A 24,305-nucleotide genomic window follows, 5' to 3' on the forward strand; every position below is an offset into this window, starting at 1 on the left:
TAACTAGATGGAGGTGAAGATATGCATCGCGTGATAAACATGGTCATCTGGATTGAGACAGTTAGTCATACACGCAGAAGGAGCTGTGCTTGTTAGATGCGTGAGCTGTTGGATTTTTGGCACACGAGGCGTGTTCTTGGATTGCTCGGTGGAAGTTATGTTGATCCTGTTGCTTCGGGTTGGGCGAGCCCATACTTACCAGGGTAGATGAAAACATGTGCTCCTGTGGAGTGCATACCAAGGTATATTCTGGTTATTCGCACCGAACGATTGTTAAATTGTCTTTTGGGGCATCAGAGTAAATCCTGCCTTGCCTTGAGTGTATCCATAAGATGTCGTATCAAACTGTAGTCTAATGGCGTTTTTCATATAGAGCCTAATAGTCCATAGTATTGTGAGTGTTGCTGAGGCTCTGGTGCTACTCTCGAAAATGTCTAGTGGTGCGGGAAAGGCATGACCAAGTGAAGGAAGGTTGAAAATATCAATTATAATAGGATGGAATGTAAGGTCGTGAGCTCGGAATTGCTGATATATTGTTGGCTTTTCCAGTTAAAAAAGAAGAGGGAGGGCAAGAGCGAGGCGAACACTGGCAAAGGCTACGATCACACTCAACATGTCGACAAACACTGATGAAGCTCTGTTCATTATCTCTTGACTTAGGTTGTGGTGCCGCGAGTAATTTAATTCGAATTAGATAGCCCATTAGATGCCTCACCCTAGCAAGCCGGTAGCTAACGCTTCAAGGTCCTCCAGGGTCTCCGGTTCCTGAACCGCTCGACCTTTATCCCTACTCTTGCCCTTTTTCTGTTTTTTCTCCTTACCATCGTCCGAATCGTCCTCAAACCACTTCTTCGTCCTCTTATCTTTAAGTTGTCCCTCTTCGATCTCGACCTCGTTATCTAAACAATCAAGGCCCTGTGCATCAGCTACAAAATTCGCAAACGCGTCCTCACCATCTCCATTCAGTTCAACTCCATCACCTTCCTCTTCAGCCTCCCTTCGTTCCCTCTCCTTTCGCTTCTCACGCCTAGCCTTCTTCCTCGCTCTCTCAACCTCCTTATCCCCAACATCCTCTCGCTGCACCCGTTCTCTCTCCGCTTCCAGGAACTTCCGCCTCTGTTCCTCCGGTAGACCCTTTGCCTTGAAGGCATCTTCGTGTTCGAGCTCGTAGACCTGGTGCGGATTCCCTTCATCATCAAAGACGAGCTTCGTGCCTTTGCCTTTAAGCTTAAGCAGCTTCTTCTTTGATTTGAACAGTTTCTCTCGGCGTTTACTGTCCAGGATGATTGGCTCCGCAGCACCGGGTAGAGCGATGACTTTGTGAGGCCCGCTAGCCGGTAAGTCGGCGTCTGGAAATGTGGAAGAGAAGTCGGAGTCAGCAGGTATGCGACGCTTGACTGACAAAAAGTCATCGTCATCGTCTTCAGCGCCGAGTTTCCCACTCGGGCCGTCGGCCTCGGAACCGGACCCGGCATCTTCATCATCATCCTGAATGAGTTTCTTGAAATGATCTGCAAAGACGTCTTGATTCTTCCGCTCAAACATGCGGTCGTATTTCGTTCGCACGCTATCCTCTTTTTTCGCCTTCTTCTTCTTAGGCCCCTCCTGTCCCTCCCCTTCGCTCTCCTCATCTTCAGAAGACGAAAGTCTATGTCTAGGAGCATTCTTCAACTCTTTCGCATTGTCACCCTTCATAAATTTAATCCTCGGCGCACCAGGTAGTCCTAAGCTCGCTGAAAATTCTTCTAGGGCTAGCTCATTGATCTTAAAAATCTCCTTGTCCTTCTGTATGTGTATCGAGCGCACATAACTCACAAAGGCCTTCTGGCCTAAGTACTTTAGTTGTGGATCTTTGAAACACATGTTTTGTAACTGATTCTTGATGCTCTGTTGCTTCTTGGCTCGGATGTTTATTCGTTCAATCGGCACCTTTTTCTGCTCAAGTCGCTTCAACATGCCTTCCTCTTCGCTGGGATCTAGAAATATTACGGCGCGTCCGTCACGCTCGTACCGTGCTGTGCGACCCACGCGATGAATATATGTGTCTGCATCTTCGGGACAGTCGACTTGGACAACCCAATCAACAGCAGGGAAGTCTAGACCACGAGCGACAACGTCCGTTGCGAAGAGACAAGAATTCTTAGAAGCTGAGAAACGCGATGTGATATCCAATCTAGCCGTCTGTTTTTGTCTGCCGTGGAGATGAAGAAGCGGAATACCAGGTTGAAGATGGCGGAAAGATTCATATACGAAGCGGACTTGCTTCCCAGAGGAAAGAAACACGAGGATTTTCGACTTTTTGCTAGCTTGAATGAAGCTCCACAGAGTATCAAGTTTTTCGGGAAGAGGGGTGATGACATAGTTCTGTTGTAGAGATTTTGGCGTGGCTGCCGAGGCGGCTTCGTGGACAGAAATGTATTCAGGGTCCTGTAAACTCAGTCGAGCGAGATCTGAGACTCGTTTCGTTTGCGTTGCACTGAAAAGAAGGGTCTGTCTTTCCTTAGGTAGATATTCGAGGATAGCGTCTACGTCTTTCTGAAAGCCCATGTCCAGAATTCGATCAGCTTCATCCAGCACCAACATCTTCAGGTTATCCACATTGAAAGCCGCAGTCTGCGATAAATGCTGTAATATCCGGCCTGGCGTGCAAACTACAATATTCATTCTAGCTAGCGCATCCTGCTCTTCCTGCAAGCTCTTCCCCCCAATGATAAGGCCAGCCGCAAATATATGGCCCTTCTTCCCGATCTTATAAAGGACGTCGAATATCTGTATAGCAAGTTCTCGAGTAGGTGAGATGATCATGGCACCTAGACCTGCATCTGCACCCACATATTGCGCACGATAAAGGTTCTCTAGGACAGGTATTACAAAAGCCAGCGTCTTTCCACTGCCCGTCTTTGCGGCACCGAGAATGTCTGCTCCCTTCATTGCAAGCGGTATCGCTTTGGCTTGGATGTCGGTCATCACGGCGAAATGACATGATTTGAGGCCAGCTTTAGTGGGTTCGGAGAGGGGGAGGTCAGTAAAGTCTTTATATCCACTAGTACCTGGATCCTGCTTCACAGTTAGCTGGAATTGGGTGTTAAGCCCGGGTGTATATCTTACCAGGCCCGCAACGGCCTGCTCCAACTTTTCGACATCGACATTATCACGCTTCCTCTTCTGCGCTCTGACTTGTTTCTTAGGTTTTGTGGGCCTCGTACGGCCTGTGACATCCGGTGCCATCTTAAAACGGCATCACAGGGCGCTGTCGTAAATATTAAAGAAGCTGGGCGTAAAAATTTTGGTGTTGCAACTTTTCGCGGGAGACAGGCGGAGCGACGGCGCTACTCTCACCGCCTTTGTTAGGGCAAAATCCTCGGCAGCCTTCCCTCCTCCGAGCCCGGATCGTCGAGATAGGCACAGGACACTCACTCACTCATTACGCTCATTCACTGATCTTACAGTTATCAGGATGGCCGAAGAGGACGATGTAGAAGCGCTCGACGCTCTCGAGAAGGAGTCAAAGGAATTTGACAAGGTACGTCCGCACCGTCATCAAGCTTCACACGTGCTAATCTCATCTCGCAAACCCTCTAGGATGCAGAGATTGACCGTAAGTAACACGCCTACCCGCGCGCCGTTCACCGTGCTTTAGAAATCTAACTACATCCCAGGGATCCTCAAAGCCTTCAAACTCGACGCTTACGCAGTGCTGGACCTGCAGCCGGGTGTGCCCGAGTCGGACATCAAGGCCTGCTACCGCAAGAAATCGCTGCTGATCCACCCGGACAAGACGAGCAACCCGTCGGCCCCGGAGGCCTTTGACAGGCTCAAAAAGGCGCAGACGGAGCTGATGGACGAGAAGGCGCGCGCGCGCCTCGACGAGGCCATCGCCGACGCCCGCATGCTGCTGATCCGCGAGCGCAAGTGGACCGTCGATTCCCCGGAACTGAAGGCCGAGTCCTTTGCCAAGGACTGGCGGGAGAAGACCAAGGCGGTCCTGATAGATAATGAGATGCGTCGCCGTAAGCAGATGAAGGCGCAGCTGCAGGAGGAGGGCCGCGCGCAGAAGAAGGAAGACGAGGAGATTGAGGCGCGCAAGCGGAAGCGCGAACACGAGGCAGCGTGGGAGCAGACGCGCGAGCAGCGTATTGGGAGCTGGAGGGATTTCCAGAAAGGCGGGAAGGAAGAAGGCGGAAAGAAGAAGAAAAAGAAGCTGAAGCCTATTGGGTGAGCGGCGGGAATAGGCGTTGCGAGGAAATGACCGGGTGCAAGTTTGTGATACTTGCATATGCGTGATTGCGGGCGCAACACGTGAGCGCATGGCCGTATTGGAGTTTGGCTGCGCTGGGATGTGGGTACTGAGACGTCAGGCATTGCCTTGCTTGTTCGTTACGTCCGGACCTGCAGGGAGGGATATTGGTGTAGCATCTTTGCTTCATGTTACCTTTTGAAGCATCTAGATGTAGCCATGATTTACCGCTACACAATACACAATGCAATCGACTTCACCAGGGTATAGGGAAACTGCCCACTCAAATCCCGCTCAAGGCCCATTAGAATCATCCAAGTCTAAGTATTTTTCCAAAGCCCACCCAATTTGAATCACTGTACAGGCTAGTATATCAAAGTCGGAAACCGAAATGAGAGTAAGAAAATCCCACAGCGAAATCGCCGCCAGAGGGCGCCCAGGCTGATTTCTTGGTATGCAGGGCCAGACAGAACAAGAGCAGAAAGAAGCGGAGTGTCGCCGTTGCAGCTTAGCGGGCGTGCATGAACCTGCATCTGCCACGATGAGAATTCTCCGAAGGACCCAATCACCAACACAAAACCGCCCCACTGATCACCGCTTTTTCGATCTTGATCGTCTTAATATGGAAAACGGCCTGCAAGTCGCCAATTACCCCCAGCAGGACGCGTCCCTTGGTCTCGAAGCCATGGCGCAGTCCTTCCCAAATGCTGAACGCCACGTATGCGCCGCCTAGTTCCAGCCCCGTTTGCATTCCCAAACATGCTTCCCGTTCCCGCGTGCGTAAGGTATATATGTAGAAGTACCCACCCCCCAATTGAAAGTCCCATATAACGAAAAAATCCATAAAGCTAAATATCTCTTTTTGGAAAAGACAGACGCCCTCGTTGATGCAAGGGAAAATAAAGGAAAATCTGACAATATGCCGCATTACAATATTCGTACAAGGTCGGGAGAAGAGGAACAACAAGTCCAGCTTGTCATTAAGTGTGTGCGGTTCCTCCATCCACCTCAATTATTACTTCGATTCCATTATGATGTCCGTGCTCCAAGTATGTATTCGTCTCTTTTATCTATTCCAACACTTCGTGTATATTCAGTCGTCGTCGTTTACCAACCTCTGGTGTCTCGGGGTGCGTTTCAGAGTCTTTGGGTGATGCGTCCCGTCGTCGTATACGTTCTCGCGTGCTGTCAACAAACTCTTGTCCTGTTGGCGAGGATATGGCAGGAGCTGGTGCGGTTCGGATAGGTGGTAATTGAAGGTTGTCAAGTCGTTGACGGGAAGCTTCACGTAAAGAACTTTGCCTCCTTACTGGCTCCGAAGGAGGTCTTGAAGTTGATGCATATGGCGATGGGTGTGTCGTAGATTGTGACAGGGATTGAATTGTTTGAAAATAACCAGGGTCTGGTCCTGCTGTCGGAGAATAGCCATAAGGACTGCCTCCATAAGGACTGCTCACGGGCCCTTGCGCTTGAGGAAGTGAAGTTCTAATTGCCGAGAAATTAAAGTAAGGCGAAGAAGGGGTTGAGGCGCTAGCAGAGGATGGTGGACGAGGTGGATACTGGCTAAACTCTCGCATACCCGACGCTGTAGACACAGAAGCCGGTCCCGAAGAAGAGATAGGAGTTGGTGGTGGTAGATACGAAGTTAGTAGAGGAGTAGGAGCAACGAGTCGGCCGATGTGGACAACTAGAGTGACAAAATATATCGACGACTTCGCAAGGCGGACTTGTGCCTGTAAGGACTGATACTGGCCGTTGGGAAGACGGAAATTGAAGAGATAAGGCCGAACATTAAATCCTTGACTGACTTGTGCGATATCGGTCTCGGGCACCGATTGAACAGGATCTGGCTGTCCGTGTGTGATAGGTGCCATGTAAGCCGGCTCTCTTTCGTCCCTTTCATCTCGAAGGTCATTACGTAGCCGTTGAAGCACGTCCGTGTGGCTGATATCTACCAAATCTGCAAGATTCTTTCCCCTTATGTCCCCTAGGAACGCAACGAGATCCTGGAAGGCCTGGTTTGACTTAAGGATTACAAGGTCGAGATTTAGGAATGCCACAGGCACCACCGGGTATCCTAAATTAGGACCTAGAGGATACTGAGTAGCGGCGATTCCACTAACACTGCCGACGCTTGTCGGACGCGTTACTGAAGACTGCAAAATAGGCTGCTGAGGAACATTTGATACAGATACTCGATGCGATCGCCTAAGGACTCGATGCGGATCGGCTCGTGGGCTCGGGTCTATCGTTGACTGTGGAGTAGCTTCTGGTGCTGCCGCTGGAATGGTTCCGAACGTCTGTCCGGCTGTAGTTCTTCCCTCATTACCTCTCCCAAACTCTCTATCCTCATGATCTCGGAGTCTTGGTCTACCTCTCTTCTTGTGCTGCACGTCCTTGCACGAGTCCTAAAATCAAGACTACAGTCAGTTTAAAACGTCGACAAGACAACGCTATACTACAAATTTAGTTAACGGGGCGACTTCACCTGTTTTCCAGACGCAACGCACCGACCACACGGTCTCTGGACATCGCAGCTAAGATGGGCCTTTTTACAGTTGACACAAGCCGAGGCAACGTGCGCTTTGGTTCTTCGTGCTGGCTTGTTAGGTCGCAGCGGTGGTGGAGCAGTAAGGCCCGTCGGCTGCACTTGGGGACCCGGACCTTGACTTCCGAGAAAGGTACGAACACCACGCTGGCCAGGATATCCAAAGGTGTAGTTTTGGTGGATCTGCACCCCACCGAATGTGGGGTTTTCGACAACTGGACTTTGCTGATAGTGCGCCGAAGCTCGTGTTTGATCGTCCCCTGGATAATGCTGCTGACGCTGGTGCTGTAACCCTTGCGCTAGGATTGGAGGTCGCGGGTCAGCAGGCTGTGGAATGCCGTCTCCCCTCTGCGGTTGGCTCACTGCTGGGGGATACTGTTGGCCTTCTTCTTCAAGTTGCAGTGCGGGATGTCGAATGGGAGACTGAGTATCTGACATGGGAGGTGACGGGTAACTCAGCTGTCCAGACCTACCAGGACTGAACTGTTGCGGATATTTGACCAGGTCTATGCCTGGCCCTTGTCGTTGCTCACACGGCGTGTGATGAAGAGTACACGGTGGAGGTAAGGCCAGTATATGCATAGCTCTTCCAGCGCAACGCTCGAACCCTGCGGGCACAGCAGGAGTCCAAGGCTGATCGTCGGTAGTGGGGATGCCAAAATGGGTGGGTGGTGAGCTCAAGGCTGGCTTTCTTAGATAGTAGGGCGATACCTGATTTGAAGAACAAAGGATGGTTGGTATATTCTGGGTCTGCATCTCATAAGCTACGCGCCCAGCAAAGACACGACAGCGACAACAGAAAACATTCAACAACAGAAGAATATTCGACGTACTACGGCATTGTTCAGCAAGGTTAGCAGCTAAAGTATAAGAATGGAAGACCAGTGGCATGCAGGGGGTGAATTGAAAAAAAAAAAGGATCAGAAGTCAGCATGTGTACCTTGATATTGCTTTTAGGTTCATAGGGAGCGGCACTCCACCAAATTCTCTTACGCACGGTGCCGGTAAAGACTGACAGTAGTCTACGAAGGCTGAGGTGAACACAGCTTGGCTGCAACGATAAAAAGACGTTGGCGGTAGTCAGTGGGCGCTGGGAGGGTCCATGATGGCGCGGGAGAGCACACGACGCAGGGAGGTAAGAGAGTGAGTTCCCTGACTCGGCGGAGATCCTCCAGTAATAACTCGATCGGTTCAAGCAATCTGCAGCGTCTGTTCAGAGATCTCCCTTTAGGATCCTTGTTTACACCTGCAGATGGTGGATGACAGCCATGGCACGGGGCCATTCGCCGCGGCGAGCCATGGCCATAATGGCAGGCTGCACATCAGCGAGGGCAATGTTGGCCTTGTTCGGCTGATCGTTCTTTGCGGGCTCGAACTGTATGTCCTAGTCGAGCCATCACTCCTGCGTAGGCGCGGAAGCGTGCATTGCTCAGTTCCGGGGTGGGAGACGATGTGGCTCGGCTGTCCCCAGCCCTGTCAATTGGAGAGAGCCGGCGGGCCGTCTGGCAAATCGATAGCCCTAGGCCATAGACGGCCATGGGGCGGTGGTGGGCAGGTGGTAGATGGTCGGACGGTGCCAATCAGCATTCGATAGCGTTTTACGTGTAGGCGGTGACTTGGGATGACTTGAGGTGACTTGGGGTGGCCATTGGGTTCATTGCTTTTGATCGCCCGGTTCGCCCCCCGATAGGAACGAATAAGGTTGCCCATGGCAGGCCTGGCAACTAATTGCGAATGTGGCTTTCACTGACAGGGCCCGCAGCGCCGGACCACGCTTGTCATTCGCGCATCAGAGCCCTTGCGACGGCCCTGGACAAGGCCCTGGACAAGGCCCTAGACAGGCCCTTCCTTGGAGGAGCTGCCAGCCGCTGCCATCGCTGCCACCGCCGCTTGCCCCCCGAACACGGGGTAGCCTCCAGCGCGAGACGTGCTGGCTGCTGGCCGCGATGTCGTTGAAAAGCCATCTTCCGAGCCCCACCGCCCCCGATGGCGAAAACTCGCCAATGAATCCCCAGGGCAGCCCAGTGGTTTGATCGACGCCTCGCGGATGGGGCTTGACGGCACTCCATCCAGATCGTCCATTGGCAGTCATGCACCGCGCGATATGAGCTACAGCGCGGCGACAGCCGCATGTCATGTCATGTCAGTGGTCTGGCGGCGATTGTCCGCGCAGACCTGAAACGTAGTCTTTTGTTGTTGCAGCCCCCCCGGCACAGCTGAGCCACACGGTCGTCTGGAGTCCAGACGTTGTGTCGCTGGGAAAACCAGACGACCGCCCATGGGAGGCATGTGAGAGCGTTGTCCGGCCTCGATGCGCCGCAGCTCCCGGGGCGCGCGACGGGGTCATTGTGCAAATTCGGGCTATTTGTGACACTTTTAGCGAGTCTGGCATATCTAGCACATCTAGCACATCTGGCTCGTATGGCTCGTTTTGGGGGAAGTTCTTTTTTGGGAATTGCCATCTCGGAATCCCTCTGTGCCTCTCCCTTCTCCCAATTCCCCCCAACACCCATTGCTTTGCCTGCAGTCAGACGATCCTCTCGCGCGAAACCCCGCAAGAGTGGTATTGATCTATTGCACTAACGGGTGACTGCCATTGCGCGCCCGGGCCAATCTCCACTGCTGGCGAGGTTGTGTGGGAGGATAGTAGCATTCGCTATAACGACTCTGCCCTAGGGCCGTGGCGACCCTCGTGAAGTGCTCGCCCAGGGTGACCTGGCATCATCCCGCGACCCAAAAAAATACTCCGGCCCTGGTGCTATCGATCTTGGCTGCCGCCGATGATCAGCAAAACATCCGAACGCACTACGGAGATTGAATCTGGTCAGCAAGCTTGGTGAGCAGCGGAGCCGGCTCCCATAGTGCCCAGAGTGGGTGTGGCACTGTGATAGGGTATTGGGAGCATTGGGAGCAATGTGTCTTTTTGGGAGCACTTTTTTTTTCGATAGCCACGATGCGTGTGATGCGGAGCTAGCGAGCCCAATGGATGCCCGCAATGGGCCGTACGAGTAGCAGATGTCAGCATGTACGACAGCGGGCACTCCTTGGGGGATCGGGGGGTCGCGATTATTCTCCACGATTGAAGCTTGAGCTCGGAATGGCAGCCCCTAGCGAAGTCGTTTTTGATATTTGGGCCGCTGTCACAGCAATCAAGGAGCCAAGCAGCCAAAGTAGGCAGAATAGCATCATTGGCATCAATCGGCATCACCGGCATCGCCAGCATCATCATTGAATCTGCTACAGTGCTCGCTTGCGCCATCACAAGACATTATCTATTGATCTTCATAAGCTCATCACACTGCCTGCTGCCTACTGCCAATTGCCCACTGCCTTCTACCTTACCGACTACTACCCGCCACCCGCCGCCCGCTACGCCCATCGCAGGGTGGGCAGGGTGAGTTGCACCAAGAAGACCGCGGAGGATGTCCTGACAGTGTCGTGTCCACTTCATGCCGTAGTTGAAACAAGAAAGCAAAACCCGACGACTGCGCTCGTGTACCAGCTGCAGAGCATTCTCTCGGTGAGTGAGCCAAGACAATACGTCCCTGGCCCGATAGTCGATCCGTGCTACGGACTGCTGCAGAGCATAACTAGCTGGCTGACTAGTACGGGCCCAGGGCCAAGGCCAACAACCTAAGCAGCTTTTGAAGCAGCTTGAAGCAGCCTGAAGCAGCTTAGAGGAAGTAGCCTAACACACGCACTACACTCCACATATCTTGGGGCGTCAAATTCCGAAAAAGCGTCCACTCCGTTGGGTCGTTGTGTTACTACATAGCCGAGCTTGCGCCGTGTTGGAGCCTTCTGCATGCTGCAGGAGTCCGAAGCCGCCACCCCATCGTCGGCGAAGCTTAACAGCTTAGGAGAAAACGCAGGAGTTTAGCCTTTAAAGACACGACCCGAAAATGGCAACGGGAATATTGACAATAACAGAAGGTATTATAGCTGGTTTATTGGCTCATTTCTTTACACGAAGTAATCGCCGCCCGGCAATTGAGCCTATGGCGATGTTCCAGTGCACGCCTGCACGCCTGCTCACGCCTGCTCACGCCCTGCTCGTCGCCTATGCCTCCCACTCCCAACGGCCTCCCCAAAGCCCTGTCCTCGGGAAATAGTGGTGATGGCAAAAGACGATGCCACCCCCGAACCACCGAAGTGCGGCATGGGCATCGATGCTTGGTGCTTGGTGCTGCATTCGTGACAACGTGTTGATGGACTTGCCGCTCCCTTTTCCCTACCATCCAGATTTTCTCGCCCATGGTGCTTATCGTGCTGTCGTCCCGTGGTGTGTCAACCTCCCAATTCCCGGGGATTTCAGGATTCAAGCAGGGATTTCCCGATTCAGGGATTGTCTAAGGACTTTATCGGCGGGATCGACGAACTGGTTCCCGGGTGCTGACATGCGGAGCCAAAAGTAGAGTGGCGAGTGTGAAACTAGTATACTGGTTTTACTGGTTTACTAGTTTACTACTGGCACTACTCGCTGGGTCTTTCCCTTCGGCGCATCCAAGTATCATCCTGCACAACGGGCGAAGAGCCATACGGGTTTGTGCTGGGAACGGCCCGAGCAACGCCCTAAATGGAGGGCTGTGCAGGCTGCACAGCTCGCGACCACTCGTACAAATAATATGCGAGCCAGCCTATGCGAAAGGATTCCCGATACTCCAAACAGCGATGCTGAGGCAGCGACCGAGGGGTGGCAGTTCACGGACGGGTCGCCAGATTGGGGAGGTCATAGCAACCGCGTGAAGTCATCTGTATTGAGGCTTGAGCGGAACCGCCGCCCATTGTCTGTTTTCAGGGTACAGTCCCTGCGAAAAGGGACACAACGGTGCTGCTCATGCAAGCGATACGGCCATTTTCGGCTGCCCAGAACAACCCTGTGGCGCTTTCGAGAAGAAGTGAGACTCTATCCTTTGCTCCAACAGGCATAACCCGCCAACTCAATTCTGAAGACAATAAACACCCTCGCAAGCCCCGCTCTTGCCGGCTCTCCATGCAATTAAGGGCTCGCCATAGTCAGGAACCTCGTCTCTGCGATTTGCTCTAACGCGTGCATATGAGATCTCATCTACGCACTACGGACAATTCCTCAGCCTAATCTTTATTGATAAAATTCTCCTGCGATGACGTGCAAAACCGCCCACCTCAAGCCCCCCCCAAACTGAGGCTGAAGGGCTTTCATTTATAGTGGACCCGGCGGACAATAGTTCCGTCGTCAAAGTCGCATCCATCGATCCTCTCACTCTCCGTCGCGACCCAAGATCATCTCCAGCTGATCATCTCAGACAATTGTCACAATAAAAAGTCACGTCAAGTCACGTTGCATCTCCAAGAACCAAGCGTGCCGAATACTACGTGAAGGAAGCTTTTTCCAGATCGGTGAACACCTTAGAGTACCATTTACGTGGAATGGAAATCTGCCATGTCCATCACGCACGATTACTAAATCTTTCTCTTTTTGGATGGTCTGGCGTTCTTCTCTTTTCGCTTTTCCTTCATGTTTCGCTGTTTTCGGACATCCTCGACTCCTCTTAACTCGTTTTTAGCTCCTCCGTCCTTGAATTTGCCGATCCGCTTCTGTTTAGCCTCCTCCACCCTCTTTTTCCTCACGTGATAGTCGTCTCTAAACCTATCCGCCTCTTTAGGCGCCTTTTCTAACTTGTGCTTGAAGCGTCGACCGGCACTGTATGTGGCGGTATATGTCGGAGCTTCAGTCTCGCCCGTACGTGGCAGTCGATCAATCTTGTTTGACTTCCNCCATGCATCGAATCGCCCGCTACGGAAGCTTGCGGCAATTTTGCGGCCACTTTCACCCCGTACCATCTTGACACCCTTAGACCCATCCTCATCATTCGCCCTAGCCAGATACTTCTTGCTTTTTTTGTCCCAGCGCATGCCTCGAGCTTTACTTGGCCCGCCGAAACCGCGACTGTCATCGTTGTTTAGGTCCATGGTCACACCCCGTGCTGCCTCAACAAAGTTAGAGTTTTGGCGAGCGGTGTTGTACGACCCAGAATGCACCCCGTAGCCACGATCTTCGGCGAGATTCAAGGATTTCGGTGTGTATGACATGAAATGCTCAGAGTCCTGCCAGCCATCCTTCATGCCAGCCTGCGTATTGGGCTCAGAATACGAAATCTCCAGCTCGTCGTCGGAATCAGAGCCCAGATCTGCACGCGCCATATCCTGCACACTTATCTTCATGTTGTCTGCATCGTTAGCCTGCTTAGGAGGCAGATCGGTGATAGGAGCGTCTGATGACATCCCCTCATTTGTTCGGTGACGGCGATGATCGATTTGCTCACGTCTCTTACGCATGATTTCGGCCGCCTCACCGCCGCTCCCACGCTTCCCAATTTCAAATACTGTTTCAGGTGGCCTGAACCCAGTGACCTGGGCGAGCATCTTTTCTCGCTCCAATTGGACACCATTAGATTCGCAGTCTAGGAGCGGATTGAGGCCCGAAACACCCCGAGACAAAATTTCTTTAGCCCTCTTGACACTTTCACTGGATGCTGCATTGCGAGTTCTCATGTAGAGTTTTTCGCCTTTAGCAGCCACGGTTTGTAGTGAGGCTAGGTCTGGGTCCTCGTTTAGCAGTTTGGTGGCGAATTCGCAAGCACTCTCCAGCTGATCGCGCAAAAGGCCCCCAACGACCACGTCTTCAGCGAAACTAGTCTCATCGCCAGCCACATTGCCAAGTACCAGCCTTCTGCTGAGGAAGAGTTGCAAGTCGAGGAGGTAGGGTGTATCCGCGTCCCTGACCAGACTATAGCTCCATCCCTTCCTTCCTGCGCGAGCCGTGCGACCGACACGGTGCACAAATATCTTCGGTTGAGACGGAAAGTCGTAGTTTATGACGTTTGCGAGCACTGGAATGTCTATTCCACGCGCTGCGACATCTGTCACGACAAGAATGTTCGATAAGCCGGTCCTAAAGTCCTGGACCTGAATCTTTCGAGCCGTTTGGTCCAAAGAACCATAGACATACGATACAGCATAGCCAGAAGCGCGCAGGAGAGCAGCGAGATACTCTACGTGGTGCTTAGTGGCAGCGAATATGATCGTTGAATGAGGAGTTGGTGAATCGGTTGGATTAGGTACTTCAGGAGCTCTTTTTCGTTTCTTGTTAGCATTTGTCGCAACTCCTTTCGCTTTTAGAGCTGCTTCAGTCTGTCCAGTCGGCATTTTGATGATACTTTGTAGGATATATAGCAAAGCACCCTCCTTATCCGCACTCTTGATTGTGAAGAAAGCACTCTCGAGATCTGGAGAAACCTTACTCTCAGCGTCAAGCCGAATCAACTTTGGCTCCTGGAGACCTGCTCTGGCGAACTCGACGAGGGATTTTGGAAGTGTTGCAGAAAACAAAAGGGTTTGTCGCGATGTGGGAAGAGCGTGAAGAATTTCTGTTAGTTGTGCAGCGAACCCCATTTCAAACAGTCGATCAGCTTCGTCGAAGACAATGTATCGTACAGAGCCTAGATCCAGGCCCATCTCGACCTTGAGATGTAGAAAGCGCCCAGGAGTTGCAATAATAACATCGGGATTCGTAGTCATGGAGCTGAACTGTTCCTCCAAGCTGTCTCCTCCTACTAAGAGGACTATTCGTAGATCTATCCCTCGTCCAAGCTCTTTCACAACCTTCAGTGTCTGTAAAGCTAGCTCTCTGGATGGTGATAAAACAATGGCTCTTGCACCCACTTTGACACTGTGAGCTTTGAGTTTTTCGATCATAGGAATGACGAAAGCCGCTGTCTTGCCGCTCCCAGTTCTCGCCATTCCCACAACATCCTGACCGTCCAAAATGAGAGGTATAGCTTTTCTCTGGATTGGAGTAGGAACTGAAAATCCTTTGCGAGTGATAGCTTTCAGAAGAAGTGCATTGAGGCCCATTGCCTGAAAACCACCACCTTTTTTCACAGTTTTGCCCTTCAAATTAGAGGCTTTCCTATTAGAGGCTGCTTGCTGAGCAGCAATAAATGCTTCGTCCCCAGATTCTCCATCTTCACCACCAATCGCTAGATCATCTCCTAGGTCCAGGTCCCGCCCACGGGAAATATGAGGTTGTGGGCGAGAGCCATGATCGAGCTCAAAGTCGCTATTGCTCTCGTTTTCGTCGTTAAAAAGAGCTTTTGAAATGTCAAATTCGTTCTCCGAAAGCGCCGGAGAGCTTTCTCGAGGCTTCATTATCGGAAGAAAGCTGTTGGCGGTGGTAATGAAGTTTCACAGTGGCAGCAGGCGAAGATTCCAAAAAATGTTCGGAGAAATTCAATTACGAAGTCTTGGCAGGCACGTGTCATCCCGTCTGCCGACCGCGTTCCTGTCGCGTTTTGTCCCACCATCAAACATCCTCGACTTACCCCCTCTTCTTGGATTGATCACCCACTTTAAGATAATTAAAACAGCTATTATAGTCAGCAAAACACATCATGAGTAAGCTCTCGCCACCTAAATATTACGCGCAAAGTTATCAAACCTAACTCTAAACAGGTTACAATAATTACGACAACCAGTATTCGACCACTTCATACGGCGCTCAAGGCGGCGCTGGAGGTGGTGGGTTCATTCCAGGAGATGGTAGTCAGAATAGCCCTGGGAGCGCAAACAGAGTAGGTCTATTCCCAGGATATCATCTCTTCTACCAACACAAGACCGCGATAGGGTTATAGCAAGGACACACTAAGGCCAGTTACAATCAAGCAACTCCTTGAAGCGCAACCCATGCATCAAGATGGCGATTTCAAAATAGACGGTACGGAGATTACACAAGTATATCACCCTCCGCAACCCCTGATTTCGCAGACTCACAGCTTTAAGGTCACCTTCGTTGGTCAAATACGAAACATATCAAACCAAACGACAAACATAACGTACAAGCTCGATGATGGCACTGGCACCATCGAGGTAAAGCAGTGGGTTGATTCAGATGCTAGCGAGGCCCAGGTTGCTGCCAGGCCGAAGCTCGTCGAGAATGACTACGCCCGCGCATGGGGAAAGCTGAGGATATACAACAGCAAGCGACATGTCGGCGCCCAGATTGTCCGTCCCATTACCGATATCAACGAGATCTCGTACCATATGCTAGAAGCCACTGTCGTACACTTGCACTTCACGCGAGGGCCGCCGGAGTCACTGAATGCAGGTGCGGGCACGGGCGCAGCTACGAACGGTTCGTATGGTCAACAGCAGCAGATGGGGTATGGAGGAGGTATACAGGACATGGGAGGTAATGCCGGTCTCCCGGCTATGTCGGCTTCAGCGAAGAAGGTGTATAACGTGTTAAAGACGATGCCTCAATCGAATGAGGGTCTACATCAACAGGCTATTGCGGCACAGCTCAACATGGATATGGGAGAGGTCGCAAGAGCTGGAGATGAGTTACTCTCCGCCGGAGTCATCTATACTACCGTGGATGATGTTACGTGGGCCGTTCTCGAGGTGGATTAGAGTATCCAGACACCATATGATCAGGTGATCTGCTTATCCAGGAGCTGGGAATGGAAAGGGGGGCAGATGCATAGATTCATGAAAGAGGAATAGGGTTAAGAGAGCTGATGTCTCAATTCTCTTCGTCTAGTTTTCTCATTTTGGAAAGGAAAAGGCGCTAGATCATGATGATGAGAGTATCTAAACGAGTTACTAACTGCTAGGACATCACATGTGCATCTTAGGGATTTTGTAATGTATATGCTTAACGACTTGAGCTTGCATTAGTTGAGAGGAATAAGATACATGCTGCTACGATCGCTGTGGCCACGACAGTAAAGACCTATAAAACATTCAGCGCTAAGCCACCAGTGCGAATCTTGCTGGATACTAACCATTTGTGTTTTCCATCCAGATTGTACCAATGCTTGCCGTCTACTATACCTTGTTACGGTTCTAATATAATTCGCTATCCCAGACGCCAAGCACGCAATTGCAAGAAACCAGAAGATGATTCCAAACGGGAGGGCCAGTTTCTTCTCTACGATATCTTAGCTCATAAGTACTTCACGTTGTCTTTGGAACGAGCGCAACTTGCCTGTCTCCGTGGGCTGGGATTTGAGATGAAATGACATCACAATAGCTACCGAAACTATGGCCATATACACCGAAAGCCTTAACCAAGACAGAAATGCTGGGATAAACTGTGAGAATACAGCTTCCAACGCTTCAAGGTACTTCAAGGTACTCACTTCTCTCATTAGCAGCATGGTCGCGTGCGTCAGAGGCGTTGTTGTCGAAGAGCAGTGGGCCGAGCAATGGACGCTCATTGAATACCGTACGGTCATAGCTATTGTCTCTACCCAGAAATGAGTAAGGTTTGTCCGTCTCCCACCGAAACAGCGACTTTCTTACTGTTTGACAAAAACCGGCTTCGCTTTCCAGAAGTTGTAGATAGGGTTGTAGGGCTCATTGAGCAACGCTTGTTCTACCGTATCCATGGCCCTAGTATTTTGAGAAGGTCTGAAGGCTCTGAATTCTGAGCGAAGTCTTTGTCAAAATAAGAATTGGTGGTAAAAACTTCGTTGGGTGTCATCCGAGGGTAAAATAATTGGATGCGAATTCGCCCGCTTTGTTCGTCAGGCGACACAGCGATCTCGCTAAAAACAGCTCGGCGGTGATCATCGATCTCGTGTAAGGCGAAGTTTATCCTCTTTAGACTTCAATGGAGTTTCTTTCTTTTTTCTTCATATTCCAACTGGCTACGATAGGAGTGAGACCAGCAATAATGAAGAAATAATTACTTCTCTCCGGCGGCGACAAGTGTTACATACTATCACACAATATTAGCATTTTCCACTAACAACTGCAGGTCCTGGATTCCTTCGGACTGGACAGCTGGCGATGATTGTGTGCGAAGAGGGAAGTCGCAGGCAGGTCAAGTTTCGTTTGAGCCTTTCCGAATTTTTCTCTTACTTTTAACCAGTCACACTTCGATTGTTCACCTTCCGATTCCAATGCATGTTTCTACGGGCAACTAGATATTCAAACATTAGGCGGAGCTGGGTTTGCAAGCCAACGTACTACTGGAGATGATCGATCCTGGGATGTTTCTGGCTATGACAGTATACAACTTGACACTGGAGAAGCTGACAGTACGTAAATTTTACATATCAACAATCCAGAACAACCTCCAATCATATCTTTAGAAAAACGCTATACATTCATCATCAAAGATAAGCTACTTCAAATGAATCCGGGAAATGGAAGAGAACAGTCTACCATATCCTACGAATATGACTTTTCCATTTCTTCCAAGATGGCAAATAGCAATGGCACATTCATATTTATCCCATGGAAGGATTTCAAAGCCACCTACAGAGGAAAGGAAGAGAAAGAAGTATCTGCATTAGATCGCAAGAAGATCAAACGATTCAGCACCACGATGAGGAGGTATTTAATTTGAAAGAACCATCCAGCAATCCACTCACCTCCTATTTAGCTTTTTCAGCGACCAAGAGGGTCCATTCCCCCTTCCCATTAGGCCCATAAAAGCCGTCCCCCTTCCGAATGACCCCGAGAAAAATGTACTCGGGGCAAGCGGTATACATGAGAACTATGTACCTACAGTAAGACTCTAAATTTTTTAACTAAGTTGACTTACTGAAACTCTTTGGCCAGGAGCAGAGCCCAAGGACGTCATCACGGCAGCCACGATGGCTGGTTCCCATTCTTGGGATTGTCACAGGATGTTGGCTATTTTGCAATACCGGTTACCCGTGGCTCATGAAGCAGTCCTGCCACTTGAGGTGTCGACCAAGGTTGGATTTGCTTACCCTGTTTCAGTTGCCTACCACCCTATGACTCATCACCATCCTTTGCTGCCTGCGTCTACCTCATGTATATAACAGGGCTCCTAGAACCAGCTTGAAGGGACAGAGTTCTCATTCTAAATTGTCCGGTCAACATGAGGTAATCTGATCTAACATATAAATAAAGTGCGCTAGGTCATTTTTGTTCTTGTAGAAGATAAAAAGTAGCCTCTGTACATTAGTAAGAATACCTTAGGTGGATTCAAGGGCTCTTTAGTCGTGCTGAGACTGTCAAATCCCGAGTGTGGAATTAATGCTTCTGCTGTTATTATTATGAGCAAAGGGCATTCAAGCTACGGCTGCATGTGGGCGAGAGCTCTGTTTCGAGGGACGAGACAGCATCAATTGCACAGGATACTCTGTCTTTCGCTCGCTCATATAAATTACTGCTACTGGAAAATACGTCTTACAGCCTACTGAAAAAAAACTACCATCAGCTCCCGGACTATTGAGAAAATCTTTATCAATACTTTAATACTCTTAAAAATACAATACCGACATCCAGGTTCTACTTTTAGTAGAAGGAAAGGTAGGGCTGACAACGTAAGGCGTGCTGTTGCATTTCGTGATAAGTTTGTCTATGTCTCTGACCATGTCTGCAGAGAAGATTCTCGTTGGTGATTCCCTTATCTCGCTGAATTTTCAGCCTGCTAGGAAATAGAAAGTTGTCCAAATTTCGAAAGCAATAATTTCCCCCTCAGGTGTTGAAAGGCTCAGAATATCTATCTTGTATCAAGCTGAATGATATGTAATCAGGTCCGGTGGTACTTCCTTTCTGCGGACAGGTTACGAGCCCGGGAAAAACGGGTCTCAACTTTTTCCCAGCCCAAGCAACATATGCCTCGGCATCTACATAACAACCGGCGCTTGCCCCATCCTAGCCTAAGTATTTCCGTTTTCTCCCTGCTACGGCTATCGGCTCGTCTTTGGCGGTATCACGCGAACGGTAGCAGGAGATTCCTGGCACAACCTTCTAATGATGTAAATTGAGGGCGGCTTCACCGTGCCGGTGGATCCAGTTTTTGTACCAACTCAGTTTAGTTGCCTGCGCGGGCTGCGTTCGCTCCGTGGTATGTTGCCGCACCTTCGCTGTGACTATGCTTTTCGGCCGAACTCCTTCCATCCTTCGAATAAAATGGCGACATCCTTGATTGTCCTTTCACCTTTCTTATTAATTTCTATCATATTCTACGTTCTTGGGACTTTTCTATATCGTTCTAGTCTTTAGCCTAATTTACGCTAACTCCCTAATCTCTATTTCACTCTGTGCTCGCCGAATATAAACGTCATCATTCTAGCACATCAAAATGGAGAAGGTCCAATCAGACATTGAGTCTGGTAAGGGACCAAAGAGCATCCCACACTGGAAACTCCTCACCCAGCAGGGGATCGTAACACCAGAGATAGTCAACTGGAAGTACGATGGGAAGGGCACTGAAGAGGATCCGTATGTCGTGGAGTGGATTGAAGATGACCCTCGAAACCCGATGCGTTGGCCCCAAGTCAAGAAGTGGGCGAGTGCACTGATGATGGCATTCGCTACTCTTGTAGTTTCGTTTTGTTCATCGGCGTTCTCTGGTGGTATGTTTTGAATCTGGCGATGATCGGGCTTAATACAAGACATCTGACATGGCAAACAGGCATCGGACAGCTCATGGTTGAATTTAACTCGAGTCAAGAAGTTGTCACATTAGGCTTATCTTTCTTCGTGGTCGGCTTCGCCCTCGGGCCCCTCCTCTGGGCTCCCCTCAGCGAGTTGTACGGACGGCAGGTTGTGTACCTTGTTACGTTTATGGCATTCGCTGTATTCAACGCCGGCTGCGCCGGAGCCCAGAATACGTGGACGATCCTAATATTGCGATTCTTCGGTGGCTCTTTTGGCTCCAGCCCACTCACAAATGCTGGAGGGGTTGTAGCTGATTTATTCACAGCTAAAGAGCGTGGCCTAGCCATGAGCTTGTTCAGTATTGCTCCATTTATGGGTCCTGTGCTTGGCCCGATTGTAGGCGGCTTTTTGGGATTGACAGAGGGCTGGAGATGGGTGGAGGGGCTTATGGCCATATTCTCAGGAACCGTCTGGATAATCGGTATACTTCTTGTTCCGGAAACCTATCCGCCGGTTCTATTGAGAAAGCGCGCAGAGACGCTGTCAAAGATGACGGGAAAAGTTTATAGGTCAAGGTAGGACTGTTATGATCGTTAACTGTTCGACACCTGCTAACGTAGTTCTAGGGGAGATATCGACCAGGGACCCATTACTGTCGGGGAAGCCTTCTCTACGGGGCTAAAAAGACCATGGATCCTCCTTTTCCGCGAGCCAATCGTTCTACTCCTTAGTGTATACATGGCCATCATCTACGGAACTCTATACATGCTGTTCGGCGCCTACCCGATAGTATACCAGGAGGGACGCGGATGGAATGAGGGAATTGGTGGGCTGCCTTTTGTTGGTGTTGCTATTGGCATGCTGGCTGCCCTCATATATACCATTCTATATGACAACGGCAGGTACCTGAAATGTGTGAAGAAAGCAGGTGGTTTCGCAGCGCCTGAAGATCGCTTACCGCCCGGGATAATCGGAGGCGCCGCTCTGCCAATAGGACTTTTCTGGTTTGCTTGGACGAACTATCCTTCCATTCATTGGTTAGCCAGCGTCGCTGCTGGTATTCCTTTCGGCTTTGGCATGGTCCTCGTATTTTTGAGTGTCATGAACTACCTCATCGACGCTTACACAATTTTTGCGGCTTCCGTGTTGGCTGCTAACTCTGTTTTACGGTCACTTTTTGGCGCTGCTTTCCCTCTTTTCACTACTCAGATGTACCATAATCTTGGTAAGCATTTCTCACCCCGTTGAGATTAAGAGCACCCAAGGCTGACTCTTGCAGGTATTCATTGGGCGTCGACGATCCCCGCTTTCCTCGCATTGGCGTGCTTGCCTTTCCCCTTCCTCTTCTACAAATACGGTGCAGCCATCCGTGTACGCTGCAAATACGCTGCTCAAGCCGACGCGTTCATGAAGAAGCTTCGTGGACAAATTCCTCCTTCTAACGAGGGTTCAGACCATGAAGACGAGGTGGATATTGAGAAAGAAGAGGATGCTGAACAGGAGACTGCCGACTATTCATTTGAGGAGGAGAACGAGCCTCGGTTTGAGAAAATCAAGACGGGCCATTCAACTAGAAATCACATGGTACAGGAATTCCCTGATAATCCATATGACATTGATCGTGTCAATACGCGGGAGTCCTTCAGAAGCAATAGCTCCAGACATTCAAGCCGAACCGGCCTAGGAGCAGGAGTTTGTCGAGGGTCAGAAGTCGAAAGTAGAAGTGGTAATTAATTATTGGCTGTGGATTTAGCATTACTTGTGGATTTAAGGAGCGGCACTTTTCTTCCAAGGAGCGTTTTGACGGCCTACAGCGTCAGGATTGCATGCATTGCAGGAGTCCGACATAGAGGGGAAGGCCACTTACTTCATGGGTACCCTTTCCTTGTATTTAGTCTCTTAGTCTAGATATCCAAGAATCGCATATGTTTTTTTGATGGGGAAAATCGCCGCTAATATGCTGATCTCTCTAATCATCTGTGCATCGTTACCCAGGCACTGTGCACGTGTGGAATGATTGTCAGGCTGTATGTCATGCATTTTAAAATAAACATCACTTTGACGATTGTATGGAGATTTAATCACGGTGTTTCAGGCGATAAAAATATATGGTGCCCCTTAAAAACAACGGACGCGCTTGATTCGCTTCCCGTGCCGTTCCTGCATCTTGGCAAGTCCCGATTCCTAAACTAGATTGGCTCGTTCCTCCCTGCCATCACCAACTATTCATACACCACTTCTCCCTTCGCTCTTTCCCTCCATCTCACCCGAGTCTATCATTAATTATTGTTTGTTCTTCTTTAAGCCTCCTTAGACACACATTGAGCACCTCACACCTTTTCCAACTCTCACTGCTGTTTCTCTTAATTCCTTATTTTGGTGCAACACGACCCTTTCTTCAACATGCGTTTCTCTCTCGTGGCACCGCTCGCTCTGGCGGTAGCACCGTCTCTTGTGTCTGCTGCTGGTACATTGGGATTTGCTTTGGGCACCAAGAACGCCGACGGATCCTGCAAAGACCAGTCCGACTATGAAGCCGACTTTGACGCCATTTCTGCGGCTTCTGGTTCCACCCTCGTAAGAGGATACTCCGCATCCGATTGCAATTCTTCCGTGGCTATCATGCCGGCTGCCAAAACTAAGGGCTTCAAAGTCGTGTTGGGCATCTGGTGTGTTATTTTCCTGACCCACGACTCCTGGATCGCATCGGCTAACTCAATTCTCGCTATGCAGGCCCGACGTGCAGGAATCCTTTGATGCCGACATGGATGCCATCACAGCGGTCGCTCCTAAATATGCTAGCAGTATCTACGCCGTAACCGTGGGATCCGAGACCCTATACCGTGGTAACTTTACTGGCGAACAGCTTGCCGATAAGATAAACACAGTAAAGACGGCGCTCAAGGGAGTGACATCCACCCCTATCAAAGTTGGAACTGCAGACAGCTGGAACAAGTTTGCTGATGGAACTGGTGATGCTGTCATCGGCACTGCTGATCTTATGTGAGTGGACGTTCATTAAGGAAGATGTAGTTTAACTGACGGTATTAGAATGGTCAATGCTTTCGCTTTCTGGCAAGGACAAGCTCTCAGCAATGCCACCAATACCTACTTCGACGATGTCATGCAAGCTTTCGGCCACATCCAGTCCATCGCTGGCGGTGTTGACAAGGCACCAGAGCTCTGGAACGGCGAAACTGGCTGGCCCACTGATGGTAAGCTTCTTTCTTTTCAGACTAACCATGAAACCAAATCAAACTTCTTTAATATCAGTCACTAATACGTTATACAGGCGGTTCCGATTTCGGCGCTGCAGAAGCTGGCACTTCAAACGCTGCCTCCTACTATAAATCTGCTATCTGCGGTATGCTGGCCTGGGACGTTAACCTCTTCTACTTCGAGGCTTTCGATGAGCCATGGAAGCCCGATAGCATTGGCGATAACGGCCAGCCGGCTGACGAGAAGCACTGGGGAGCCATGACCTCCACACGCGGCACTAAGTTCAGCCTTAAGTGCTAAGCTAGTGCGAACAAGGTGCGTGGGGTTGGGTGTGGGTATAACTAGGGCGGAGCTGTAGACTATGCATACAAAAGTAATCGGTTCGGCAAGGGGAAGACTGCATTGCTATTTCTCTGGAATGGCGGACTAAACCAAGGGGGCGCCTCTGTGAGTGGCTTACAGTATAGATGAAGGGGTTATGTGCATGTTTGCATTGGAACATTGGGGTCGGTCGCCTTTCCTTCTCTTGGAAAAACCTTGTATCTCTCTCGATGGTCCTATAGTTAGCCTCTTGAAATTGGTGGTGCGGGTGTCCCTCTGACTGCCTTTTGGTTGTCTTCTCGAATTTTTTTGCTTCAACATGTATTCTTAACTGGAATAGAATACATTGGATTTTGGGTCTAGTCTCTGGTATCTCTGCAATCTGATTCAGCTGAAGCTCGCTGGAGAGACTTGTATCATGTGGAAAAGCGCTCGGTTTAGTGCTCTCAAGGAAACTACGGTTACTTATTCAATCCGCAAAAATATCTGCATCTATATTTTGAAGTTCACCCTCCCTTATGTTCAGCACATAAAAAGGTCTAAGACATGCATTCTCTCTGGCTAAGTCCAAGG

General features: G+C 50.2%; 8 protein-coding genes across 8 annotated transcripts; 5 read left to right on the forward strand and 3 right to left on the reverse strand.

The window, feature by feature from the left end:
- Positions 1–634: 634 nt before the first annotated feature.
- K441DRAFT_703861 (DEAD-domain-containing protein) lies at positions 635–3,262 on the reverse strand. The gene is made up of 2 exons (XM_067653499.1): positions 3,109–3,262; positions 635–3,057 (listed from the first exon to the last, which is right to left on the reverse strand). The coding sequence occupies exons 1-2, from the start codon at positions 3,226–3,228 to the stop codon at positions 712–714; spliced, it is 2,466 nt and encodes an 821-aa protein (XP_067507185.1). The 5' UTR covers positions 3,229–3,262; the 3' UTR covers positions 635–711.
- A 195-nt stretch (positions 3,263–3,457) lies between these two features.
- On the forward strand, positions 3,458–4,219 carry K441DRAFT_685350 (heat shock protein DNAj; the record flags this gene model as incomplete). The annotated part of the gene is made up of 3 exons (XM_067651873.1): positions 3,458–3,523; positions 3,583–3,598; positions 3,660–4,219. The coding sequence occupies 3 exons, from the start codon at positions 3,458–3,460 to the stop codon at positions 4,217–4,219; spliced, it is 642 nt and encodes a 213-aa protein (XP_067507186.1).
- A 1,088-nt stretch (positions 4,220–5,307) lies between these two features.
- On the reverse strand, positions 5,308–7,367 carry K441DRAFT_546771 (uncharacterized protein; the record flags this gene model as incomplete). The annotated part of the gene is made up of 2 exons (XM_067642882.1): positions 5,308–6,645; positions 6,726–7,367. The coding sequence occupies 2 exons, from the start codon at positions 7,365–7,367 to the stop codon at positions 5,308–5,310; spliced, it is 1,980 nt and encodes a 659-aa protein (XP_067507187.1).
- A 4,860-nt stretch (positions 7,368–12,227) lies between these two features.
- On the reverse strand, positions 12,228–15,137 carry K441DRAFT_685354 (ATP-dependent RNA helicase DBP10; the record flags this gene model as incomplete). The annotated part of the gene is made up of 2 exons (XM_067651874.1): positions 12,228–14,969; positions 15,102–15,137. The coding sequence occupies 2 exons, from the start codon at positions 15,135–15,137 to the stop codon at positions 12,228–12,230; spliced, it is 2,778 nt and encodes a 925-aa protein (XP_067507188.1).
- On the forward strand, positions 15,138–16,570 carry K441DRAFT_605666 (replication protein A, subunit RPA32). Its single transcript, XM_067645378.1, has 4 exons — positions 15,138–15,221; positions 15,279–15,397; positions 15,450–15,557; positions 15,606–16,570. Exons 1-4 carry the CDS (start codon positions 15,218–15,220, stop codon positions 16,233–16,235), a joined length of 861 nt encoding a protein of 286 aa, XP_067507189.1. The 5' UTR covers positions 15,138–15,217; the 3' UTR covers positions 16,236–16,570.
- A 298-nt stretch (positions 16,571–16,868) lies between these two features.
- On the forward strand, positions 16,869–18,578 carry K441DRAFT_685357 (CIA30-domain-containing protein; the record flags this gene model as incomplete). The annotated part of the gene is made up of 6 exons (XM_067651875.1): positions 16,869–16,948; positions 17,587–17,647; positions 17,701–17,869; positions 17,924–18,167; positions 18,217–18,317; positions 18,370–18,578. The coding sequence occupies 6 exons, from the start codon at positions 16,869–16,871 to the stop codon at positions 18,576–18,578; spliced, it is 864 nt and encodes a 287-aa protein (XP_067507190.1).
- Positions 18,579–19,566: 988 nt separating this feature from the next.
- On the forward strand, positions 19,567–21,950 carry K441DRAFT_655595 (MFS general substrate transporter). The gene is made up of 4 exons (XM_067647872.1): positions 19,567–20,167; positions 20,227–20,767; positions 20,819–21,417; positions 21,472–21,950. Exons 1-4 carry the CDS (start codon positions 19,894–19,896, stop codon positions 21,924–21,926), a joined length of 1,869 nt encoding a protein of 622 aa, XP_067507191.1. The 5' UTR covers positions 19,567–19,893; the 3' UTR covers positions 21,927–21,950.
- A 492-nt stretch (positions 21,951–22,442) lies between these two features.
- K441DRAFT_655599 (glycoside hydrolase family 17 protein) lies at positions 22,443–23,753 on the forward strand. Its single transcript, XM_067647873.1, has 4 exons — positions 22,443–22,861; positions 22,926–23,195; positions 23,244–23,407; positions 23,485–23,753. Exons 1-4 carry the CDS (start codon positions 22,596–22,598, stop codon positions 23,709–23,711), a joined length of 927 nt encoding a protein of 308 aa, XP_067507192.1. The 5' UTR covers positions 22,443–22,595; the 3' UTR covers positions 23,712–23,753.
- Positions 23,754–24,305: the final 552 nt, after the last annotated feature.

Source organism: Cenococcum geophilum, assembly GCF_001692895.1.
Source record: "Cenococcum geophilum 1.58 unplaced genomic scaffold K441scaffold_9, whole genome shotgun sequence".
In the NCBI taxonomy this organism is placed as follows: Eukaryota; Fungi; Ascomycota; class Dothideomycetes; order Gloniales; family Gloniaceae; genus Cenococcum; species Cenococcum geophilum.